The 21,701-nt window shown below is 36.3% G+C and overlaps 1 protein-coding gene across 1 annotated transcript in view; it reads right to left on the reverse strand.

Moving 5' to 3' along the window:
- The window catches only part of erbb4b (erb-b2 receptor tyrosine kinase 4b), a 583,317-nt gene that overhangs the window by 17,021 nt on the left and 544,595 nt on the right, over positions 1-21,701 (reverse strand). Inside the window, exons 21-23 of the mRNA XM_051707947.1 lie at positions 4,613-4,768; positions 3,365-3,440; positions 2,955-3,101 (exon numbers count right to left, since the gene is read on the reverse strand). Coding sequence (XP_051563907.1) covers positions 2,955-3,101; positions 3,365-3,440; positions 4,613-4,768 — 379 coding nt within the window. The remainder of the gene's footprint in view (positions 1-2,954; positions 3,102-3,364; positions 3,441-4,612; positions 4,769-21,701) is intronic.

The following is a 21,701-nucleotide window of genomic DNA, read 5'->3' on the forward strand; positions in this document are numbered from 1 at the left end:
AGTGCGTCAAAACTCATTTAAAAATGTAACTCTCTTACATTTAGGCTATAGCTTCTGTATATAAAGTATGCCTTGGACAGGCCTATTTAAATATTAGTATTATTATTAGTATAATAATAATTATTATTATTATTAATATTTTTTTTATTATTATTTAATTATATTATTGATATATTTATTTTTTTCTCACCAGATGAAGCAAAATATCACTTTATGCCTGTGCTCATTGAATGATCAGTCTTCCGAATTATTCGGATGAATTTGTTATTCATTTTGAAGTCATTATTCGTGCCTTTCCGAATAAGGTATTCGGCTTCGGGCACATCCCTAATACATACAGTAGGAGTTCAACCAGAACAGGCTTTCTACCACTGCAATCACCACGTGAATTAGTCATTAGCTGCTCTAAACTGCTAAGATGCGCTATAACCATAGAATTTCAACAGGCCAGAGCTGAATACCTCAAAGCTCTTTCTTCCAACATCAAGACCATTCAGTTTGTGGCAGTATCGCTTGTTAAAGGGTTAGTTCAAACAAAAATGAAAATTCTCTCATTATTTACTCACCCTCATGCCATCCCAGATGTGTATGACTTTCTTTCTTCATCAGAATTTTAAAGAAAAATTTAAAAAATATCTTAGTCAGCATAAACTTCATCCATATGATTGCTTTTGCTGCAAAAAAAAAAAAAAATAAAAAAAAATAAAATAAATAAATAAATAAATAAAATATTTAAGAACTTTGTAACTATAAAGCATCGCTTCCGGTCATCAGCAGTACGAGCATGTGATGTAATCATGCTGGCATGTTCACGCGAGAACAGGCGCATGTGCGACACACCCGGAAGAGCAGTGCTGTTTATGACTGAGTAGGAGGAACGCTGAACAGAAGCTTTGTTGGTTTTATCTGTTTGTTTACTCACTATGGGGCATTTGTGTGCTCATCCTGGATGTATCATCTGAGAGAAAAACGTGAGATTAGATCCATAATATGCCAATGCGAATACGTCATACAAGACCAAGTGAACTCTCTCGTGAATGCGCATAGGGCTGCTGACCAGAAGCGATGGTTTATAGTTAAAAAGTACGGCTATATTGATCTTTTTCACAGCAAAAGCGATTGTTTAGCTTTAGAAGACATTAAATTAACCAGTGGAGTCATATGGATGACGTTTATGTTGACTCTCTGTTATGTTTGGAGCTTCAAAGGTTGTATCACCATCCACTTGCATTTTAAGGACATACTGAGCTTAGATATTTTCTTCAAATGTGTTCTGATGAAGAAAGAAACTCATACACACCTGGGATGTCATGAGGGTGAGTAAATGATGAGAGAATTTTCATCCCTTTAAGCTTGTTATGCCAACCACCAAAAAGTAGAAGCGCAAGATCACCACAACAACACTGAATTGATGGAGGGATGCTGCAATGGAGACGCATTTAAAACACTTTCCTGCAACATTCAGCGTTCACAAGGACACCCACAAATCGAAGAGTTATTTGTTTGCATTTTATTAATTCAATCATTTGAATTATCATTTGTATTTTTATACATATGCACAGACATTATGAGCGAGCATCATTAGGCAACATATTCAAACAATTGTAACTTCCAAAAACTGTGACTCTGAACCTGTGCTTGCTTTAATGTGCCAATAGGCTAGCCCATATTTTCTAATTTTAAACAGGATTATCAAATGCAAATTAATTATTTTATATGCATGTATGTCTCAGAATTACAATTTTGAATTTACAATTTATTTTAGAATTAAAATTTTTAATAAAGAAAAAGAAAATACTGAGTGCATCTTTAAGAATCTAAAGACAGTGTGTGTATTACTGCAGACACTCAGTTTTGTAGAAACAAGCTCGGATCATTCAGCTGGAGCTCTGGAATCTCATTTGTGTTCACATTTAGATTAAAAAATGGTGTGTTGCATCACATCAGGTTTGACGTCATTGGTGCCAAAAGAGGTTGTCACGTGTCGTAACTGAATGTGATAGATCATTTTTAATATGACATTAATTTTAATTAATGACATTAAAGTGACCTGAATTTTGTTCGGTTCCTGACACAAAGCTGCCATGTGTTTTCAGAAGACTTGGATATAGTGCAACTACTTTTTGTCCTTTTTAGACACAATTCTTATAAAAATGTATCCTTTTGTGTTCCATAGAAAAAAATGACTTGAGTAAGTAATGACAGAAATTCTCCTTTAACATTGGGGGGGTGCACCACTGCTCAAATTGAGAAAATCTCTTTTTACATATATGGTCTCAATGGAATGTCAATGCCAAGAAGTGACGGTGACTTTAACATGGTGAAGGATGAGAGAGCGGGCCGCCTGCTGTCACTCAGAGCTGCAGTTCCCTAGAGGAGCAACATTGCCCCTGCCTCACTACAGTGCTGAAAGATGATGTCCTCTGACCCCACATCCACACATTCCACTTGTGGCAATCACATCAGGGTAAATAAAAAGAGCTGCAAACATATTATATTCTGAACCAATCTCTGTCACATTAAAAAAACACTAGATCAGGTTTATGCATGCCGAATTGCTCGGTTTTAAAACCGATAGTTTTTCTAATGGATGCTGATTGGTCAAATGACTACAGATTTCCACAGAATTGGAATGCCTGTCATTTAGAAACTCCTACCAATCCCCCACCCATTGGATGTTTATTTTTTTCCTATTCTTTATTCTTTTTTATTTAAGTATGATTTTAGCTACCAAAAAGGCTTTAGTGTCATCTCTGTTTAAAATATTTTACAATGCTGAAATCCATTGCACATAATTTTTAATATTTCCCCCCTCAAAATCAGTGCAGAAAATGTAAAAATAAATAAAATAAAATTAAGATTCCATCTGGGCTTATTTATATTGTCATGGGTGTAAAGGACATGCAAATAAATTGAAACTGTGCAGCATGAGAATCTGAGAAAAGCACTCCTACATTTGACCATGACCATGTAGACATCAATAGTGCAGATGGGAGGTTGAGGAAGCCTCTCTCCTTTCTCCAGCAGGTCAGGGATATCTCGTGTAGAAATTCCATCATATGGCTTCCCTCCAAATGTCATCAACTCCCAGATAGTCACTCCTAAAAGAATGAACCATCATTCAAAAATCTTGTAAGAATACTTTCTCCAATCCCAATTTAATATGCAAAGACAAGTTAAGTAACCAATTTATAGATTGATTCCCCCCAAAAGTATCAACATTGTGACATATCTAAACAATACTCTGTTTGTTTAATAAACATTCAGAGTTTTTGGCAGGACTATCTATTTTCTGACCAAATAGTTTTACTATAGAATAAACCCATGCCAATTTTATTGTGGGTAAAATTTGGGCTCATCTCACCATAACTCCAAACGTCGCTCTGGTGGGTGAACTTTCTGTAGTGAATGCATTCCAAGGCCATCCACTTTATAGGCATCTGACAAAAAGAAAAAAGGGGGTTTGAGCAAATTTGAGTTGTTTGTGTTTAATAAATAAAATGGGAGGTTATACTGCACATAAAAAAGTAATAAAGTTAGAAAATAGCATTCATCAAGTGAGCACAGTGAGCAGAGAATAACTGTTTTTTTTTTTACAAAACATGACAAAGTTTCTTCAAAGCTTACATAGCTAAAGTCAAACATTACCACAGTATCATGCACAATGCATTATGGAATTGGAAATTTAATATTTCAGAAATGGAATAACCAGTAATATTTAATTATTTTAATCTTCTACTTTGGAGGAAAGAAATAAAGTCTTTATACAAAATAATATTCAAGTATGGGAATCTAAGTTACTTTTAAAATGGGAAACAGGTTGGACTATATGTGTGCACAGTCCCAGTGGGTAACAGACTAAACTAAGCCGTTGTTTTCAGAGGTGTACAATCTCTCCTAACTCAGAGCACAAACATGCTGATTCATAATGGTAGATGACTGGAGCTAAACGGAACAGAGCAAATCCCAGGACACTCTATTTTAGTAAGTAGAGGAAGATGCAGATGAATAAGATAAATCAATTTGCACATCAAGTTGAGTGCAGGAAAATTACACAGTAGCGCCAGGTGGGTGAAAAGAGGATAAAAGAGTATGAGAAAATTATGATATTCAGCTAAAAAAATGCAGCAGTAAACTAATTTTTACATTTACAGAAAATGTATGTGGTGATTGTCCTTGCAAAATTCACTGCTATAATGTGGTAGGATGTTGTGGATGGTGACCAGAGCATTGCTAGGCATTTGCTAAAATGTTCTGAGTAGATTTTATAGTGTTGCTATGAGGTTATGGGCAGTTACTAGGTGGTTGCTTTCGAGCCCAAGTCTCATGTCTTTTTATGTCTGTAACATAAACGTGCTGACTGAGTGCTAAAGTTTAATACTTAGGGTTAGGTTTTTAGAAAAATCCCCTAACCCTAAGTAATAATAGTGACGCTTCCCTTTGCACATCCCAAATAGCTTGCCACACAAGACTGTGTTTTAAACCCAGGGACCATCAAGGGACAAATGTGAAAACAAATCTCTTGATATTAGCACAAGTGCATTTATAAACCAATGCTATGCAAAAGGATGAAAGCATGCCCTTTGTCTTGCTGGTGTCATGCAACACTGACCTTTCCTCCATCTGCATTGTATTCCTTCTCATCTGCATCCAGAAGGCGAGCCAGACCAAAGTCGGTGATCTTTATGTGGTTGGGTGACTTCACCAGGACGTTCCGAGCAGCCAGATCCCTGTGCACGAGTCTCCTCTCTTCTAAGTACATCATACCCTGCAAACAACACAAAACTCTCACATTAAAAAATTAGACATGACTGACCACAAGTGCTTTAAAAATGCTTAAAAGGCCTTGATGGGATAGTTCACTGAAAAATGAAAATTCTGTCATTATTTACTCTCAAGTAGTTCCAAACCTGTATGATTTGCGCAGCTCTTTTCCATATAACCACATTGTGACCATATCCGTCAAAGATCTGTTTTTCACACAAAGCTATCATGGCTTCAGATCGCACTGAATATTGCACATGCATCATTGGACTACTTTTAAAGTTCTTATATAGAGTGTTTTGGTCCTTTTTGGAGCTTGACATCTCTGGTGACTATGAACTCGTTGTGTGGAAAGAAGAGCTGCATAAAGATTACTCTACAGAAAACAATAAGAGCATGGTTTGTAACAACATGAGGGTGAGAGAATTATGGCAAAATTTCAGTTTTGAGTGAACTACTTCTTTAAAATTAGTTAAGAATGAAATTGGTAAGGAATAAGACATTAGAATCAGAATGAGCTTTATTGCCATGTATGCTTACACACACAAGGAATTTGTCATGGTGACAGAAGCTTCCAGTGCAAATAGAATGCAACCATATTGTATATACATATATACAAACATACATTTAAACATATATTCATATAGTGACATAAAATAATAATAATAATAAAAAGTTAAAAATAAGATTTAACAGATATATAAAAAGAGAAATATACAATAGAGCAATAATATTGTTCGAATATTTTATATACAGATATACATTTATGTGCAGGTGATGTAATGTATTGAAGCAGAGGTAGGATATGTTAAAAAATATAAATGAAATATAGATATAAGTAGGAATGGATGGACTGAATATTGCACATGGTTGTGTTAACAAAAAGAAAAGTATTTGGGGGCAATTTTAACTGTTCATGAGGTGGATGACCTGAGGGAAAAAACTGTTCCTGTGCCTGGCTGTTCTGGTGCTCAGTGCTCTGTAGCTCCAGCCAGAGGGCAACAGTTCGAAAAGGAAGTGTTCTGGGTGAATGGGGTCGAGATTGATTTTACCAGCCCTTTCCATTACTCTGGATGTGTACAGTTCTTGCAGGGTGGGTAGGAAAGCACCAATAATCCTCTCAGCAGTCCAAACTATCCTTCCCTAGCTAAACCAAACCAGACAGTTATAGAAGTGCAGAGGACAGATCAATGACTGCTGAGTAGAACTGTATCAGCAGTGCCTGTGGCAGGTTGAACTTCCTCAGCTGGCAAAGGAAGTACAAACTTTGCTGGGCCTTTTTCAAAATTGAGTCTATCTGGGTCTTCCATTTCAGGTCCTGTAAGATGATAGTGCCCAGGAACCTGAATGACTCCACTTCAGCCACAGTGCTGTTTAGAATGGTGAGCAGGGGTAATGTTGGGGTGTTCCTCTCACAGTCCGCTATCAACTCCACTGTTTTGAGCGTATTCAGCTCCAAGTTGTTTTTGCTGCAACAGATGGCCAGCTGTTCAACCTCCCTTCTGTATGCAGACTCATCGTCATCTTGGATGAGGACGATGACAGTAGTGTCGTCTACAAACTTCAGGAGCTTAACAGAGGGGTCCTTGGTGGTGCAGTCATTTGTGTACAGGGAGAAGAGTAGTGGAGAGAATACACATCCCTGGGAGGCACCATTGCTGATTGTACATGTGCTGGAGGTAAATTTCCCCATTCTCACTAGCTGCTGCTTCTCTGTCAGAAAGTTGGTGATCCACTGACAGATAGAGGTGGGAACAGAGAGCTGGGTTAATTTAGTTCATAAGAGAGTGGGGTTGATGGTGTTAAAAGCCAAACTGAAGTCCACAAAAAGGATCATTGCATATGTCCCTGGTCTGTCTAGATGTTGAAGTATGTAATGCAGTCCCATATTGACTGCATCATCTACAGACCTGTTAGCTCAATAAGCAAACTGCAGGGGATCCAGAAATGGTCAAGTGATGTCTTCAGGTGGGCTAACACCAGTCTCTTAAATGACTTCATAACCACAGATGTCAGAGCAATGGGTCTGTAGTCATTAAGTCCTGTGATTTTGGGTTTTTTGGGACAGGGATGATGGTGGAGCATTTGCAGCAGCAGGGAACTGTGTGAAGATGGGGGCCAGCTGGTCAGCACAGGACTTTAGACAAGTGGGTAAAACACCATCTGGGCCCTGTACTTTCCTTTTCTTCTGTTTCCGGAAGACCCGGCACACATCCTCTTCATATATCCTAAGTGCAGGTTGAGTAGCAGGAGAGGGGAGGAGGGGGGTTGAAGGAGGTGTAAATGTTTGTGTGATGTCGGAGCACGTGTGGGATGTGAGACTGGTCTTTTCAAATCTACAGTAAAACACATTTAGATTGTCAGCCAGTTGTTGATTCCTTATAGAGTTGGGGGATGGAGTTTTGTAGTTGGTAATGTCCTCCAGGCCTCTCCACAATGATGCAGGGTTGTTAGCCGAGAACTTGTTTTTCAGCTTTTAGAATAGCTTCTTTTAGCCATTCTAATCTCCTCTGTCAGGCCTTTTTGTACAATATTTTATCCCCACTTCTGTAACCATCCCCTTTGGCCTGACGAAGCTGCCTCAGTCCTGATGTAAACCATGGTTTGTCATTGTTGTATGTTAAATCAGTCCTTGTAGGAATGCACATATCCTCACAGAAACTGATACATGATGTCACAGTATCTGTGAGCTCGTCCTGGTTGGTGGCTGCAGCCTCAAAAACATTCCAATCAGAGCAGTCAAAACAGGCTTTTAGTTTCAGCTCTGCTTCATTGGTCCATCATTTTACAGTCTTTAATACAGATTTAGCTGATTTTAGTTTCTGCCTATAGGTCGGAAGAATTTGAACCAGACAGTGATCAGAGAGTCCCAAAGCTGCTCGAGGCGCAGAGCGATATGTATCCTTTATTGTTGTGTAGCAGTGATCCAGTGTATTTCTGTCTCTGATGGGGCATGTAATGTGCTGTCTCTATTTGGGCGGTTCACATGTGAGATTTGCCTTGTTAAAATCTCCAATAATAATAATAAGTGAGTCCGGGTGTTGTTGTTCCGTGTCTGTGATCTGATCAGCCAGCTGTTGCAGTGCAGCGCTCACACACGCTTGTGGGTGAATATAAACACTCACAAGAATACATGAGGAAAACTCCCACGGTGAGTACAAAGGTTTGCAGTTTATGAAAAGTGCCACTAAATTAGGACAGCACATCTTCTTCATTGTTGTTACATCTGTACACCAACATTCATTGATGTAAAAACACATTCCACCACCTCTCGTTTTCCCCATTAACTCTGCAATGTGATCTGCTCTGAACAGCTGGAAGCCCGGTAGATGTAACGCGCTGTCTGGAATGGCTTCACTCAGCCAGGTTTCCGTGAAACACAATGCAGCAGAATTTGCAAAGTCCTTATTTTTGAGGGGTGAGGAGAAGTAATTTGTCCGTTTTGTTAGGAAGAGAGCGGTGATTAGCTAGGTGGATGCTTGGCAGCATTTTTCAAAGCCACGCTGTCGGAGCTTGACCTGCGTGCTTCCCTTGCTTACGTATTTTTTCACGCTTGTACAGCACCGCTGCTCCTCCAACTAAAATGCCCAACAGAATGTCTGAGTAATCAAAAACCAGTAAAAGATTGTCTGGCGTGTGCTGCTGAATATTCAGCAGCTCATCTCTGGTACAACTGATTGGAAATAAATGACTAAACACAGGACAAACAAACAAAAACAGCAAAAGAACTGGAGAGCTCCATACCGAGGCGGCCATCCACGGCACCATCTCTCATACATTAGCATTAAAAATCAAACTTTGTTTGCTCTGGAATTACTTTCAAAGACACTTTTTGGGGGGATTAGATTGCAAGGAACACTATTATTAATGGAGACTGTTCACATTGATAAGCGATGAGTCTAGCATGGCCGTGTATCGCAAAACAATGAAAAGTCCAAACTATGGCATGGAGGACTTTCACAGGTCTGCTCTCATTCCTGAGAAAACAGCCTCTCTACTCTTCCCTCTAACAGGGCTTTTGAGTGCCCTTAAACTGGTGGCTGGATGAAATTTAAATCTTAATGTGATTGGTGAAGAGGCAAGGACAGCATGTGGCAAAATGGTTTTACTGAGAGTGAGAGCTTGCAGAAGTGGGGACACACAATTGAGAAGTCCAGTGTTGCATATCAAAGGTGCTTTTTAAGTTGAGAAGACTACATCTGCTGTCACAGAATGAGTCTGGTTTCAAGTGCTTATAATATCAAATAACTATGAGAATATATTCAGAGGATATCAGAGGAGGAAAAGATAGTGCTTATTACATAACCTGTGAAGCAACACTTTTTCTGTTACTATGGTGATGATGTAGTGTACTATGTCAAATCTGAGTGAGCACTAAATTCTAACTGGGAAATGTCCAATAATACAAAACAGTGACACATGGAAGTATGATGAAGGAGAAAAGTACTTTGCATTGCAGCCATGTCAACAGTGTACACTCATGACTTGGCATGTTTCCCATTGCAATGAAAGAGACATTCTCCAATTTAAGTTGAGCTTTGAACTGGTTTCAGCAGTCTGGGAATGGAAATAGAGGTGTTTATTTCAACCATATTCATATGGATAAAGCTGGGAAAGAGGCTGCTGCTTTAAGCAAGGTGGGTGTACAGCTATCAAATTCATATACACTACCAGTCAAAAGTTTTGAAACACTTGACTGAAATGTTTCTCATGATCTTAAAAATATTTTGATCTGAAGGCATATGCTTAAATGTTTGAAATTAGTTTTGTAGACAAAAATATAATTGTGCCACCAATTTATAATTAAATTAATTTATTTCATTATATATATAAAAAAAATGTAATAAAGAAAAAAAAATAATTAATTAAAAAAAAGTTTTTGAAATTGATGACTTGGACCAAATAATAAAGAAAAGCAGCCAATAAGTGCCCAGCATAGATGGGAACTCCTTCAATAATGTTTAAAAAGCATCCCAGGGTGATACCTCAAGAAGGTGGTTGAGAAAATGTCAAGAGAACAAGTCTGCAAATTCTAGGCAAAAGGTGACTACTTTGAAGATGCTAAAATATAACACTATTTTGGATTTTGTTTAGTCACAACATAATTCCCATAGTTCCATTTATGTTATTCCATAGTTTTGATGACTTTAATATTATTCTAAAATGTGAAAAAAATAAAAAATAAAATAAAATAAAATAATATATATATATATATATATATATATATATATATATATATATATATATATATATATATATATATATATAAATGTACTGAATGCACCTTTAAGCAATATCAGTAACACTTTACAATAAGGTTCCATTTGTTAACATTAGTTTATGTATTAATGTATCATAAACTAACAATGAATGATTTATATTTTATAATATTTATTAATCTTTGTTATTTAATAGAAATACAATTGTTCATTGTTAGTTCATGTTAGTTCATAGTTTATTAACTAATGTTAACATAAAAATTTTTATTTTAATAAATTATTAGTATATGTTAAAATTAACATTAACAAAGATGAATTAATGGTGTAAAAGTATTGTTCATTGTTAGTTTATGTTAACTAATGTTGTTAACTAATGATAAAAAATGGAACCTAACTGTAAAGTGTTACCACAATATCATAGGATTGCGAGAATGATATTACTTTACAACAGTTCTATAAACACAAAGGTAATATCGATGAAATTACATATTAGACACAATATGACCAACTTTTTGTCTACATTTGCTCAGCAAATGAAAATAGTTCAAAATAACATGTTGCTGAGCAATGCACAGACTGACAGCCTGTCTGGAATGTCGAAAACAAAGACAAGTGGAGCAATGCAAACAGTGAAGTGCCCCAGTACTGTTATACTAAATATCAGCAACTAGGAACACCTTTCGTCCTACCAGATTAGAGGACTGGAACTACCTGCTGTATAATGTTATTTGGATTTTAATCGGATTAATTGCGCAGCCCTAATCTATCCGTCTACGTTATCCATTATCTAATTGATTTTTTTATATCCTTGAAACTGTTATTGTCACAAAGACTTTCTCTTGTACAATCTTTTCATTTGGAACTCCTACAATAACAAAACAACCTACATTCAAACTCCAGCCTACCTGATGTGCCTCCCACAGTAATAAGCAGTGATTAACTGTGGTTGCAGTTAGTACGGCCACAGATGGGGGTGCTGTGAATGTGATTGGTGGGAAATGATAAACGATACAATAAGCCTTTAGTGTCCCTAAAGGTAGAGGTCAGTGCCCTGTTATGAGAGGCCTTCAGTCCATTGCTGCTCATAAAGGTTCAAGAGAGACATGCTGATCTGTATTATTACTGACTGAAAGGACTGGAATGACTCTCCAAGACTGCTTTAAAATACTTTAATAAATAAATAAATAAATAAATAAATACACAAATGTCTGCAGAACTGTGAAGGAGGTGAAAAAATCTCCTTATGCTGTGTGTGTATGCAATCTCTTCCCAGCAAGCAAGTGTATTCCGAGGTAATGGTTTAGGGATTACACTCTCTGTGTCTGTTGACAAAAAACAAATTACTTTCTCCTCACCCCATCCACACAATCCCCTGCTTTTCTTACGGGACTATATCACATTCAGACATACAACAAGGTCTTAAAACATTAGCATGCAATATAAGCCAGTAAGAAAGTTAATACATATAATTTTTTTTGTGTTGTCTGCACAACAGTTCACAGACATCAGGTTTTTCCATGCCAGTCGGTTATTTTAGTATGTTCAATTTTAGATTTACCCAGCCCTAAACAGTGCATAACAACAAAAACTGTGGTTGGTTGCTTTGCGTGTCGTTCACAATCTTTTCCTATTTAAACAGACTGATCTGAAAAGTTGAAAGCTGAAAGTGTATCAGACTTAAAGCTGTTAGTCAAAACTCTGGCTACACAAGATGAAATATACTGATGCATTCACAAAAACAAAACACACTTCCACAGATATATTCTCAAAATCACAGACCAAGTGACAATCAGTACACATGACTCTGTCGCCTTTCCTCCATCCTCTACGGACACTGCAGGTACTTCTCACAAAAAGCATGGTTTTACAGGCTTTTCAAAGATTAATGAGCCTACATCAACATTAATAATCTATCAAAATGCCATTATTCTTGGGTTTGCAGACCTAAGGTGGAGAGGAGGGAAACATGAACATTTCAAGTAGGGATGTGCCTGAAGCCAAATACTTTATTCATAAAAGCACTAATAATGACTTTAAAACAAATAACGAATCCTACCGACTAATGGAAAACAATATTCATTAAACTGATTGTCCAAAAAGCACAAGGACAAAGCGATATTTTAAATAAGCATATCTAAAATTGTAACACGATGAGTCTGTGAAACCAATATTAATGAAGTATAAACTTTAAGAATGAAAATGCTTACATATTGATTTTAAGTTAAAATCAGATGGCCACAGTCTCTGATTTCGTTTGCAGTCTCTTTATTGTGCACATCTCAGAAATCTGAGCATATCAAGAGTAACATTAACTGAGATACTATATCATACACTTTTTTTTTAAAATGGTAATGTTTCACATGGTTCATATGTAAGAATCTTAATGCTTGCATTTATGAACCAACCTGAGCATTACCAAGGGATGATTTTACAATGGAGCCCATCTGTCCATCACGTAACATTAACCACATAATCGATGATATATCCACATCACAGATTAAGGTAATTATCTGATTAAGCCTTTATACCAAAAAAGTTTAAACTCTCAATAGAATATACGTCTATTCAGAATATGTCTTTACATATGGTTATGGAAAACTAAAACATGCTTTTACTTTTACCGATATTCTCTTCTGGAAATACTAGAGGCCTGCTCTTGCCATTTATTCCACTGTATTTAGCTAATTCTGCACATGTAATTTAACTAAATAATGATGTCCTCCGCATTATATCTGAACAAAAACTCAGCCTCCAGTGTATTGTAAAACTTTCTGATAGACTTACAGTGCTTTCACATGTTTGAATGCTACATTTCTTTGAATGTTTGCAAAAAAATATTTCCTCACTTCAAAATGTGTGCTTCACATTTCACAATTGCTTGGCATTGCATATCTCCAGAATAACATCGTTATAGGCTACATGCAGAGATGTAATGAAAATTCTGTTTGAGTAGATATTAATGACAGATATACGAGGAGAATCAGATAGGAGTGTTTAGGTCAGATGTCCAGATATCAGATGCATTCTGATTTAGAACTGCATTTCAAAGTGCTTCATAGGGGAATTGTTTTTATTTTTTGTGACAGTGTAAATGCTGCCAGAAGTCACATTGTTGTCATTTATTTTGGATTTAAATTGAATCTTTTTAGTGTTATTATTATTATTATTATTATTTCTTAATGATTTTTTTTTGTTGATGTCCGTTTGTTTGACAATATGGATGAAGAGAGCAATCCATAGTTAACAAACATATTCAGCATAAAAGAATACAATAATAATATAATTGAATACTACTAATACTACTACTACAAATAAATTGTTATTATTATATGAAATAATAATTTTATGAATTATACAAGACATATTTGAAATATGGAAACTATGAATTTAATAGAGTTACATTTAAAAATGTCCGTTTCATTTAGCTTTGACGCACTTCTGGTTAAAGCCCACCCACATCTGGTTAAATCCAAATACAGATACAGATAATTTTGCCATAGCAATAGATGCAGACAAATATACAGATAATGGCTTCGCTACACACCCATTTAGGCATGGGCGACATTGTGGGGGGGGGGGGCACCCCATATGAAAAATGTTCAACTTATATCAGTGTTAAATTGACGATCTGGAACAACTTCGCAGTGATGCCATCTGACCAGCTTAAGGGACAAATCGTGTCCCATATTGATTTGATCATTTCATATTTAAATCCAGGACAATCCCGTATTTCACAGGACAAGTGGCAACCCTACCTAGATGTCTAATACATTCTCATGAGTAAAGTGTGGATGTGGAAAATTGTGAGTTTATCGGGATACATTTTCAATCGGGAGTACAGCGGGAGGAGGGGTGGAAAAACGGGAGAAACCTGGTAAAATCGGGAGTGTTGGCAGGTATGCTCCATTGGCATACTGTTTTTGGCACACTATATAGTAAGGAAATATGGATATTCATATGCAGAGCATGTCTTGGGGGGTTGCTTCAGTAGTACTAAAGAAAATGTGTTTATGCTTGAATTGAGGCAAAAATATCTTATTAGGGATGTAGGTATTGATTTCAAGGTACATGAACTTTCAGAAGCCACAAGTCAATTTCCAGTGTGATCATGTTGACATTCACACCTGGCATTGAATCACCAACAATTATTTAGTTAATGAAATATCACACAATGCCAAATATCACTATACTATGCCTTTCAGGCTGGAAAATATATATTTTATTCACAATATATGCATAACGATTGTGCTACTGATGTAAAATTAGGCAACATTGTGAATATCGTGTTGATTTTAATGTACATTTTATTTATCCAGTAAGTTTTCTAAAGACAGTGTTATTACAATAATTTCACAATCCTCTTATGTCTCATGATGGGAAGGATGACAGAGTTAAGCCAGAGATGTTTTAATAGCATATCTGATTTAAACTTCAAATACAAGCCACATGGTGTTCACTCTCTCATTTGTTGTTTCTCTGGCTGCAAGTGTGCAAGCACTGTAATTGCCTTTAGTTGCTCTGCTACTCTCACAGGGCTAAACCTGAGTCCATTCCACAGTCCCAGCGTATTTAAAACAGATCACTTCTGCAGCCCGGACAGCCAATCAATACTAACTCTGATTACAATAAGCCACAAGATGGCTGTGGCACACAATATTTGTCCCCAGAGTGGACTTCAGTGTAATTAGAAATCAATGGCTCACACAGTCCATTAATGCAGTGGACGTGCTGAAAGAGCAACAGAGATCGTCACATGCGTGAGTGTGTAAAGAATTCGCAAGAGATAATGGGTGTCTTTATTAAAGAGCTGATGAGCTTAGAAGAATACCCCTTTTTAATTATGTGTTCTTGCTGAGGGTTCTACATGTCGATATTTGTTCATTAGGGCTAGTGGGGGTTGAGATGTTTTCAGAGACATCAAAAGCTCACAAAATGTGCATCTTTTCAGGGTTCAAACAAAGCATGGACAACCATGATTCATGTAGCTGTCTGAGTTCTATATACGCTTTTAAAATCATAGCCCAAAAACGAGTGTAAAATTGTGCTGTAATCAAATGAGGTTATTAAGGTGAATATTAGATGGAGGTTTAATGAGTAAAATGTACCTCACTAACCTTAAACTGTAGCCTTTAACCTAAACAATAGAATCCTAAAAGATAAATGAGTGGTCTAAACATAACCGATAGTGTTCAAAAAGATAAATAAGATGTGAACCGACATCCTTACACTTAACCAAGGCCTAAACCTAACCACTAGTTCTTAATGAGAAAATTTGAGTTGAAAAGCACATTTACTGAAGCAACCACATCATTTCATATAACTTTTATAGCACTTTCGCTTCACTTTCACTCTGATCGTCCTTGGCTGGGCTCGAGGCTCTATTTCCAAGTCCAAATTCCAACACTCTATCAGCTGAGCTACTGCGGAAGCTAATCATTTTTTAAATATGTGTGTAAATGTAGGTGGGTCTGCAATACAAGTATTAAAATGTATTGTTTTTCAAATTATGCGTTAGTGTAAAAGTATTTTGATATCATAATATAGCAGGTTGTGAGTAATATAGCGAAAAATAAGTGTTTATGAAGCCATAAACAGTCGAAGTACCAGTGATTTGTGTGAAAATGTATAAAACACACAGTTGTTGTAGCGCCTCTAGTGTTAATTTTAACAGGAAACTGCAGGAAAATTTAGAAAGCAGTACGTAAAACTAAATTTGCAAACGTTAGTAACATTCATTCTATGAGACTAGGTTGCAATAAAAGCATGTTTACTGTATGCAAGTTCATACAACTTGTGAACTATATTCCAAGTCTTCTGAAGATATAAATAGCTTAGTGGGAGGAAGAGAGCAATATTTAAGCAGTTAAACATGGCACCTCAAGATGCACAATGTCAGTGATGCCCAACACCATTGGTTCTTGTTAGACACCCACTGTTGTTGTTTCATGGTAAAGAGAAGCATAACTATTCTGCTTCAAATTCTCCTTTAGTGTTCCACGGTTGAGAGAAATATCATACAGGTATGAAATGACATGAGGGTGAGTAAATGATGTCAGTATTTTCATATTTGGGTGAACTATCCCTTTAAAACTTTTTAAAAGTACAGTTGGTAGAACCATCAAATGGAGAGATCGTTACTACACTCACTGATGGAACATCAGAAAGGATTTGTCTCTGTGTTTTGTAATCGTGTTTTGAAATGAGAGCTTTAATGGAATGAGAAATCCTCCTGTTTCATCATTACCGGATTAATCTCTGCACCTCTACTGCTTCCCCATAAACTTCTCTGATTAAATTAACTTCCTTTCCAACTCGCTTCTGACCTTTCGAATGGGTCCTCCATTCGTCTAGAGACAGATTTAAATTGTGTTTGTCACTTATTAAGTGTTTTGTCATTTCGCAGTGATCTGTACTACTCAGAATTCCAAACCTAAAGCCTTGTGAGTATTTTCAGTCTCTGTGGAGCATATTTACTCATAAAATAAGACTGGGAATAATCTTTAAGTAAAGAGTGAGGAAGGTGACCTGTAAGGACCCACTGCGGAGAGACTGATTTAGTCCGCCTGTCTCTATTCACACTCATCCGTGTTCTCTCGCTTTCTTTATCCTCTCTTATACCTGTAACCACATCTGACTGGGATTAGACAGCCATCTTTTCCTCTTCCAAGCCAAATAATCTATACCTGCTTTTTCAGTTCTGCAGAGCATGGAGGGTAATCCGTGACTAGTTTTTGCAGGTGTGATCATCAGGATTCCAAATGTCTATTTCAAACATTTCTACCACCGCAAAACCATTCCATTAATTCTAGACCTGCCAACGGTACCCATTTACTTGAAAAAAAAAATTGACAATCAACAATATATCTGTCTATCGATTATAACTTCAGTCACACTGGTGACTTTTATATTGCCAGCTGGCTCTTATAAGGAAGGAATTGGGGCTTTGACCTGCAGATAAAGTAGACCTTCCCTTCTTTTGAGCAATACAAGTCCCTATCTGAAAATGCAGTTATAGCGACCATCTCAATATGTCAAGAATATTAGTATTCCAAATGCATCAGATCTGGGTTTCAAAATTGCTGTCATTATTCAGTTTATAAAACAGCTAGATGCAACTCAGGGATTATAAACAACAGAACCTCATTGTTTGTAATATAGAATGACAAAATAACTCCAGTATATTTTCCCTGTGAATGGGTATTCAGCAGGAATTGGCCATCGCTAGGCAAACATTTTTTGAGAAAAAAATTACTTTTGCAAGAATTAGATTCAGACATGATTTCTGTTTAGGTCCATATTTTTTTTTTTTTTTTTTTTTTTTACAATAAGGCTCAAATAATTAACATTAGTTAATGTATAACATATAATGAATTAACAATAAAAAATACTTTACAACTTTTTTACAACATTTATTCATTTTGGTTAATGTAAATATTTCAAAATATTATTCATTGTTTATGTTTGTTCATAATGCATCAACTCATGTTAACATACACTCACTGAGCACTTTATTTGGAACACTACGGTTCTAATAATGTGCCCGACGTGGTCTTCAGCTGTTGTAGCCCATCTGTCTGCATTCTGAGATCCTATTCTGCTCACTAAATTGTTCAGAGTGGCCATCTGATTTACATTAGCACTAGTCTGGCCATTCTCTGTTGACCTCTCTCATCAACAATGTGTTTTTGCCAGCAGAAATGTCGCTCACTGGATGTTTTTTTGTTTTTGGCACCATTCTGAGTAAACTCTGAAGACTGTTGTGTGTGAAAATCCCAGGAGATCAGCAGTTACAGGAATACTTAAACCAGCCCATTTGGCACCAACAATCATGCCACGGTTGAAATCACTGAGATCAAATTTTTTCCGCATTCTGATGGTTGATGTGACCATTAACTGAAGCTCCTGACACAGAATTAGCTGATTAAATGATTGAAAGAATAAGTAGGTGTACAGGTGTTCCTAATAAAATACTAAGTGAGTGTATACAACTTTTGATATAAAAAAGTGTTAGTATATGTAGGAATATTAACCAAGATTAATACATTTTGTAAAAGTATTGTTTATTGTTAGTTCATGTTTTCTATTGTATTAAGTAAGGAAGGGGTAATGTACAGTCAGTTGGTCTGAGTCTAGGTCCTGATCACCCTGTCAGGGCTTATTTTGTGATACAGACTGGCTGACTATTTATTTTCCAGCTTATTACATGGCTACTTAACAAATAAATAAATAAATAGACATGAAATATTGATTTGCGTTGAAATTATGCTATTATGAAAGAAGTCTACAGAAAAAGTGTATTTTCACCTCAATTTGGGTCAGACTTCTGTTGGTGTTTTTTTTTTTTTTAAATGACCATCTGACTGCTCATTATCCCACTTATTACAAGAATTCTTGCCAAATAAATAAATAGAAAATAAATATTGATTTGAGTTTAAATAATTTTATTAGCTTACTTGTAGAGATCGCAGAGTGACAAGGGGTAGGAAAGATGACTCGCAATACCCAGATGACTGGTGAAATAGAGTATCAATTTATTACCGATGTGCGGCCATTATTAAAAAAAATATTAGACCGCTGAATTATGATTCTGTACATCTGAAGCGTATTTACAAATTTTATATATACAGGTATATATATATATATATATATATATATAAAAAATTAATCCTCTATGAGTGTCCCCTAAGAAATGTTCCCCATTTGATTACTTAAGATACAAACTACTGTAATTTTAATCATTATTTCAGACAAGGGCAGGTGGGTACAAAAAAATTCACAGGGACACCCTCCACCCTTTGTGTGTCACGGTTTCAGACTTCTTTAAGAAATCTGCTCACCTTATTTCTGTACAACTATTTGCTATGAAAATGAAAAATAAAAAAATGCTTATGTGAAATTATGTCTCTTTCTAATCTGCCAAGTGTGTTATTATCCAGCACCTGGTCTGTGCATTAATAGAGGTTAAAGAATCTTTCTCTCACACACACACGGGCTGCAGAAAGCAGGCAGCATGCTCCCTCTGTGACAAATTTTCAAGCCTGCATTTCGAATGCACACAGTGCAAGCACAGAAAAAAAAAAAAAAAAAATACAATAAAGAGCAGCGTTGTGCTCAGACAAAGGGCTAATTAAAAACTGAGCAGCACAACATGGCTCACAAAAGAGAAGTTTGTTTTTAGTAGTTTGTGTAAACATGCCACTGAAGACTACTGGTGTGATCACAAAGAGGAGGATGGGGGGGCGGTACATACAATGACAGGTGGTGAACAAGAGCGAGAGTGAAAGAGAGAGAGAGAGAAGGAGGAGAACTGCCACAAAGAAACAGGGTGCAGTACATAGAGGAAGTAAGAGAGACATTAAGAGTAGAAACTAAACAAACCAGTGAAATGAGTAGAAGAACGCTTTAAGCAATTTAGCACAAAGTCTCACAGCATGTACATCTCTCTGATAATACAAGCTGCTCAGCATTAAATAGCTATGTTGTGGAGTTAATAATATGAAACTTGTCAAAATCTGGGCTATTTAATGGTGCTATATGCAATTTGTTTGGAATGACATGCAGAACATGTCTCCACTTTCCCACAGATATCAATGAATTAGGTGTCCAGAGAAATCACACTTACTCTTTGGAAGTGCTCTACACTGAAAGAAAAAATAAATAAATAAATAAAATAAAATAAAATATATATGTATACACAAATTTATTTATTTTTTTTTTTATTTTTTTTGTGGTGTAGTAAATATAGCAGAAAATATTTAACATGCAATATGTAAAATTTTCCATGTAATATTCACTTTTTTTTTTTTTTGGCAAATGTGTGAAAGGCTTGTAACGCAACTTAAAAAATTTGCCTTCCCGGACTTCCTAGGTTGCCTATTAAAGCCTGTAGACTGATTTTCATGCAAAGGGAGTGGGTTGCTTTTGCTGGGAAAATCCAAAGGATGTGATGTTTATGCGCGCTCCCGAGAGCCTTGCCACAGTGCTTCTCTTCCGATATTCAACAGTGACAACAAACTGCAACACTAGGTAACGTTATCTTAGAAACAGAATCCAGCAAACGGCCGGCTCCCAGCACAACACCGACTCCTACACAAACTCTGAGTAAGCCAAAAAAAAAAAAAAAAAAAGAAAACATTTATCTACTTCCGGCTAAGTGGATATGTGATCGTGGTGGAGCGAAAATTAGAGTGAACATCGGCAGGGCATTTGATTCCTGGAGAGACCTTCGTTCGGTTTTGGGATCAAAACCAACTCTGAATTGGCGTTCTTCTTATTGGACAGGTAAGCTTACATAAATGCAAAGCATGTGAAATATAGTGCCATAAGGATTGATCTGTGTAATTTTAGCTAACTTGATCTTGCCAGCTAACGTTGATGAATTGCAAGCTACCTTGCTTCATAACTTTCAAATAATTTCAACGATCTTCTCTTTATACTAAAAGTCAGGTTAATGTCAATGTTATTCTGTAATTATTCAGCAAGGTAAACTACGATAATACATTAAATGAATGCTAGACAATGTTCACGATAACGCAAAAAGCTCCATTCATTAGTGAAACGTAACTTGGTTATACAGAAAATATATACATTCTATTATTATAAAACAATAGTGCATCGATATATCAAAATGAGAGTTGTGATGGAATCACATTAATACTGAATTGTGTCAACATATTCATAATGTACAGTCTATTTTATAAACAGCTACTGTCATCATCCACCAAATTTAGCTAACAGCTATTGATAAAGCTGACTAGCTAGCTAATGCTGACATAGGCTTTCGTATAAATGCAGTCAATGTATCAAGCAAAGAAAAGTGATTACTTCAAACTACAGTCTCGCATAGTCAGACCTATATCCACACTTTGTTTTAGCCATTAAGATTTATTTAGAAAAACTGTGTGCAAAAAATCTAAATCTTACTAGTAAAAAGTAAATCTTACTAGTCATTTTTTTCAGTGTATGCTCTTTAAACAGCTAAAAAGAATAGGGGGAGCGGCCTGTTCTTTTTAAGCCAACCAGAAAATGTTCTTTGCCTTTTAAGTATTTTGGATTACTGATTACCGGTTGGCTGACATGGTTTTGGATTGGGCATATGGTTGGCGGTTTAATTCAGTAGTTAGGTCTAGTGTAAGTTAGCAAAAATGGCTAAAATCACTCGTAGCACCTTTAAAGGGATAGTTCACCCAAAAGTGAAAATTCTCTTATCATTTACTCACCCGGATGTGTATGACTTTCTTTCTTCAGCAGAACACAAACGAAGATTTTTAGAAGAATATCTCAGCTCTGTAGGTCCATAAAATGCAAGTGGATGGTGATAAACACTTGGCTCAAAAAAACAAAAACAAAAAAAAAAAACACGGACAATCATTGTAAAAGTAATCCATACAACTTCAGTGATTAAACCAATGTCTTGGGTGAGAAACAAATCAATATTTAAGTCTTTTTCACTATAATTGTTTACTTCTGGTTGCTTTCTGATGAACGTCCATGAGGGGATTCAGTTCACCCTCGGTTCACCCATCGGTTCACGTGCTGGAATGCTCAAATGAAAGCAAAACAAATGAAGCTTGTGAACAGCATTCTCTTATAAACAAATCGAGCTGAGCTTCCGGTTGTATCGTAATTTCTTGCGTGAACATGCCAACGCGCTCACGTCACGCAAGAGGCAGTGTCAACCTCCTGCAAGTCCCCGCTGCAAGTAGGTCATATAATTCT

This window comes from Myxocyprinus asiaticus, chromosome 10, assembly GCF_019703515.2.
Source record: "Myxocyprinus asiaticus isolate MX2 ecotype Aquarium Trade chromosome 10, UBuf_Myxa_2, whole genome shotgun sequence".
In the NCBI taxonomy this organism is placed as follows: Eukaryota; Metazoa; Chordata; class Actinopteri; order Cypriniformes; family Catostomidae; genus Myxocyprinus; species Myxocyprinus asiaticus.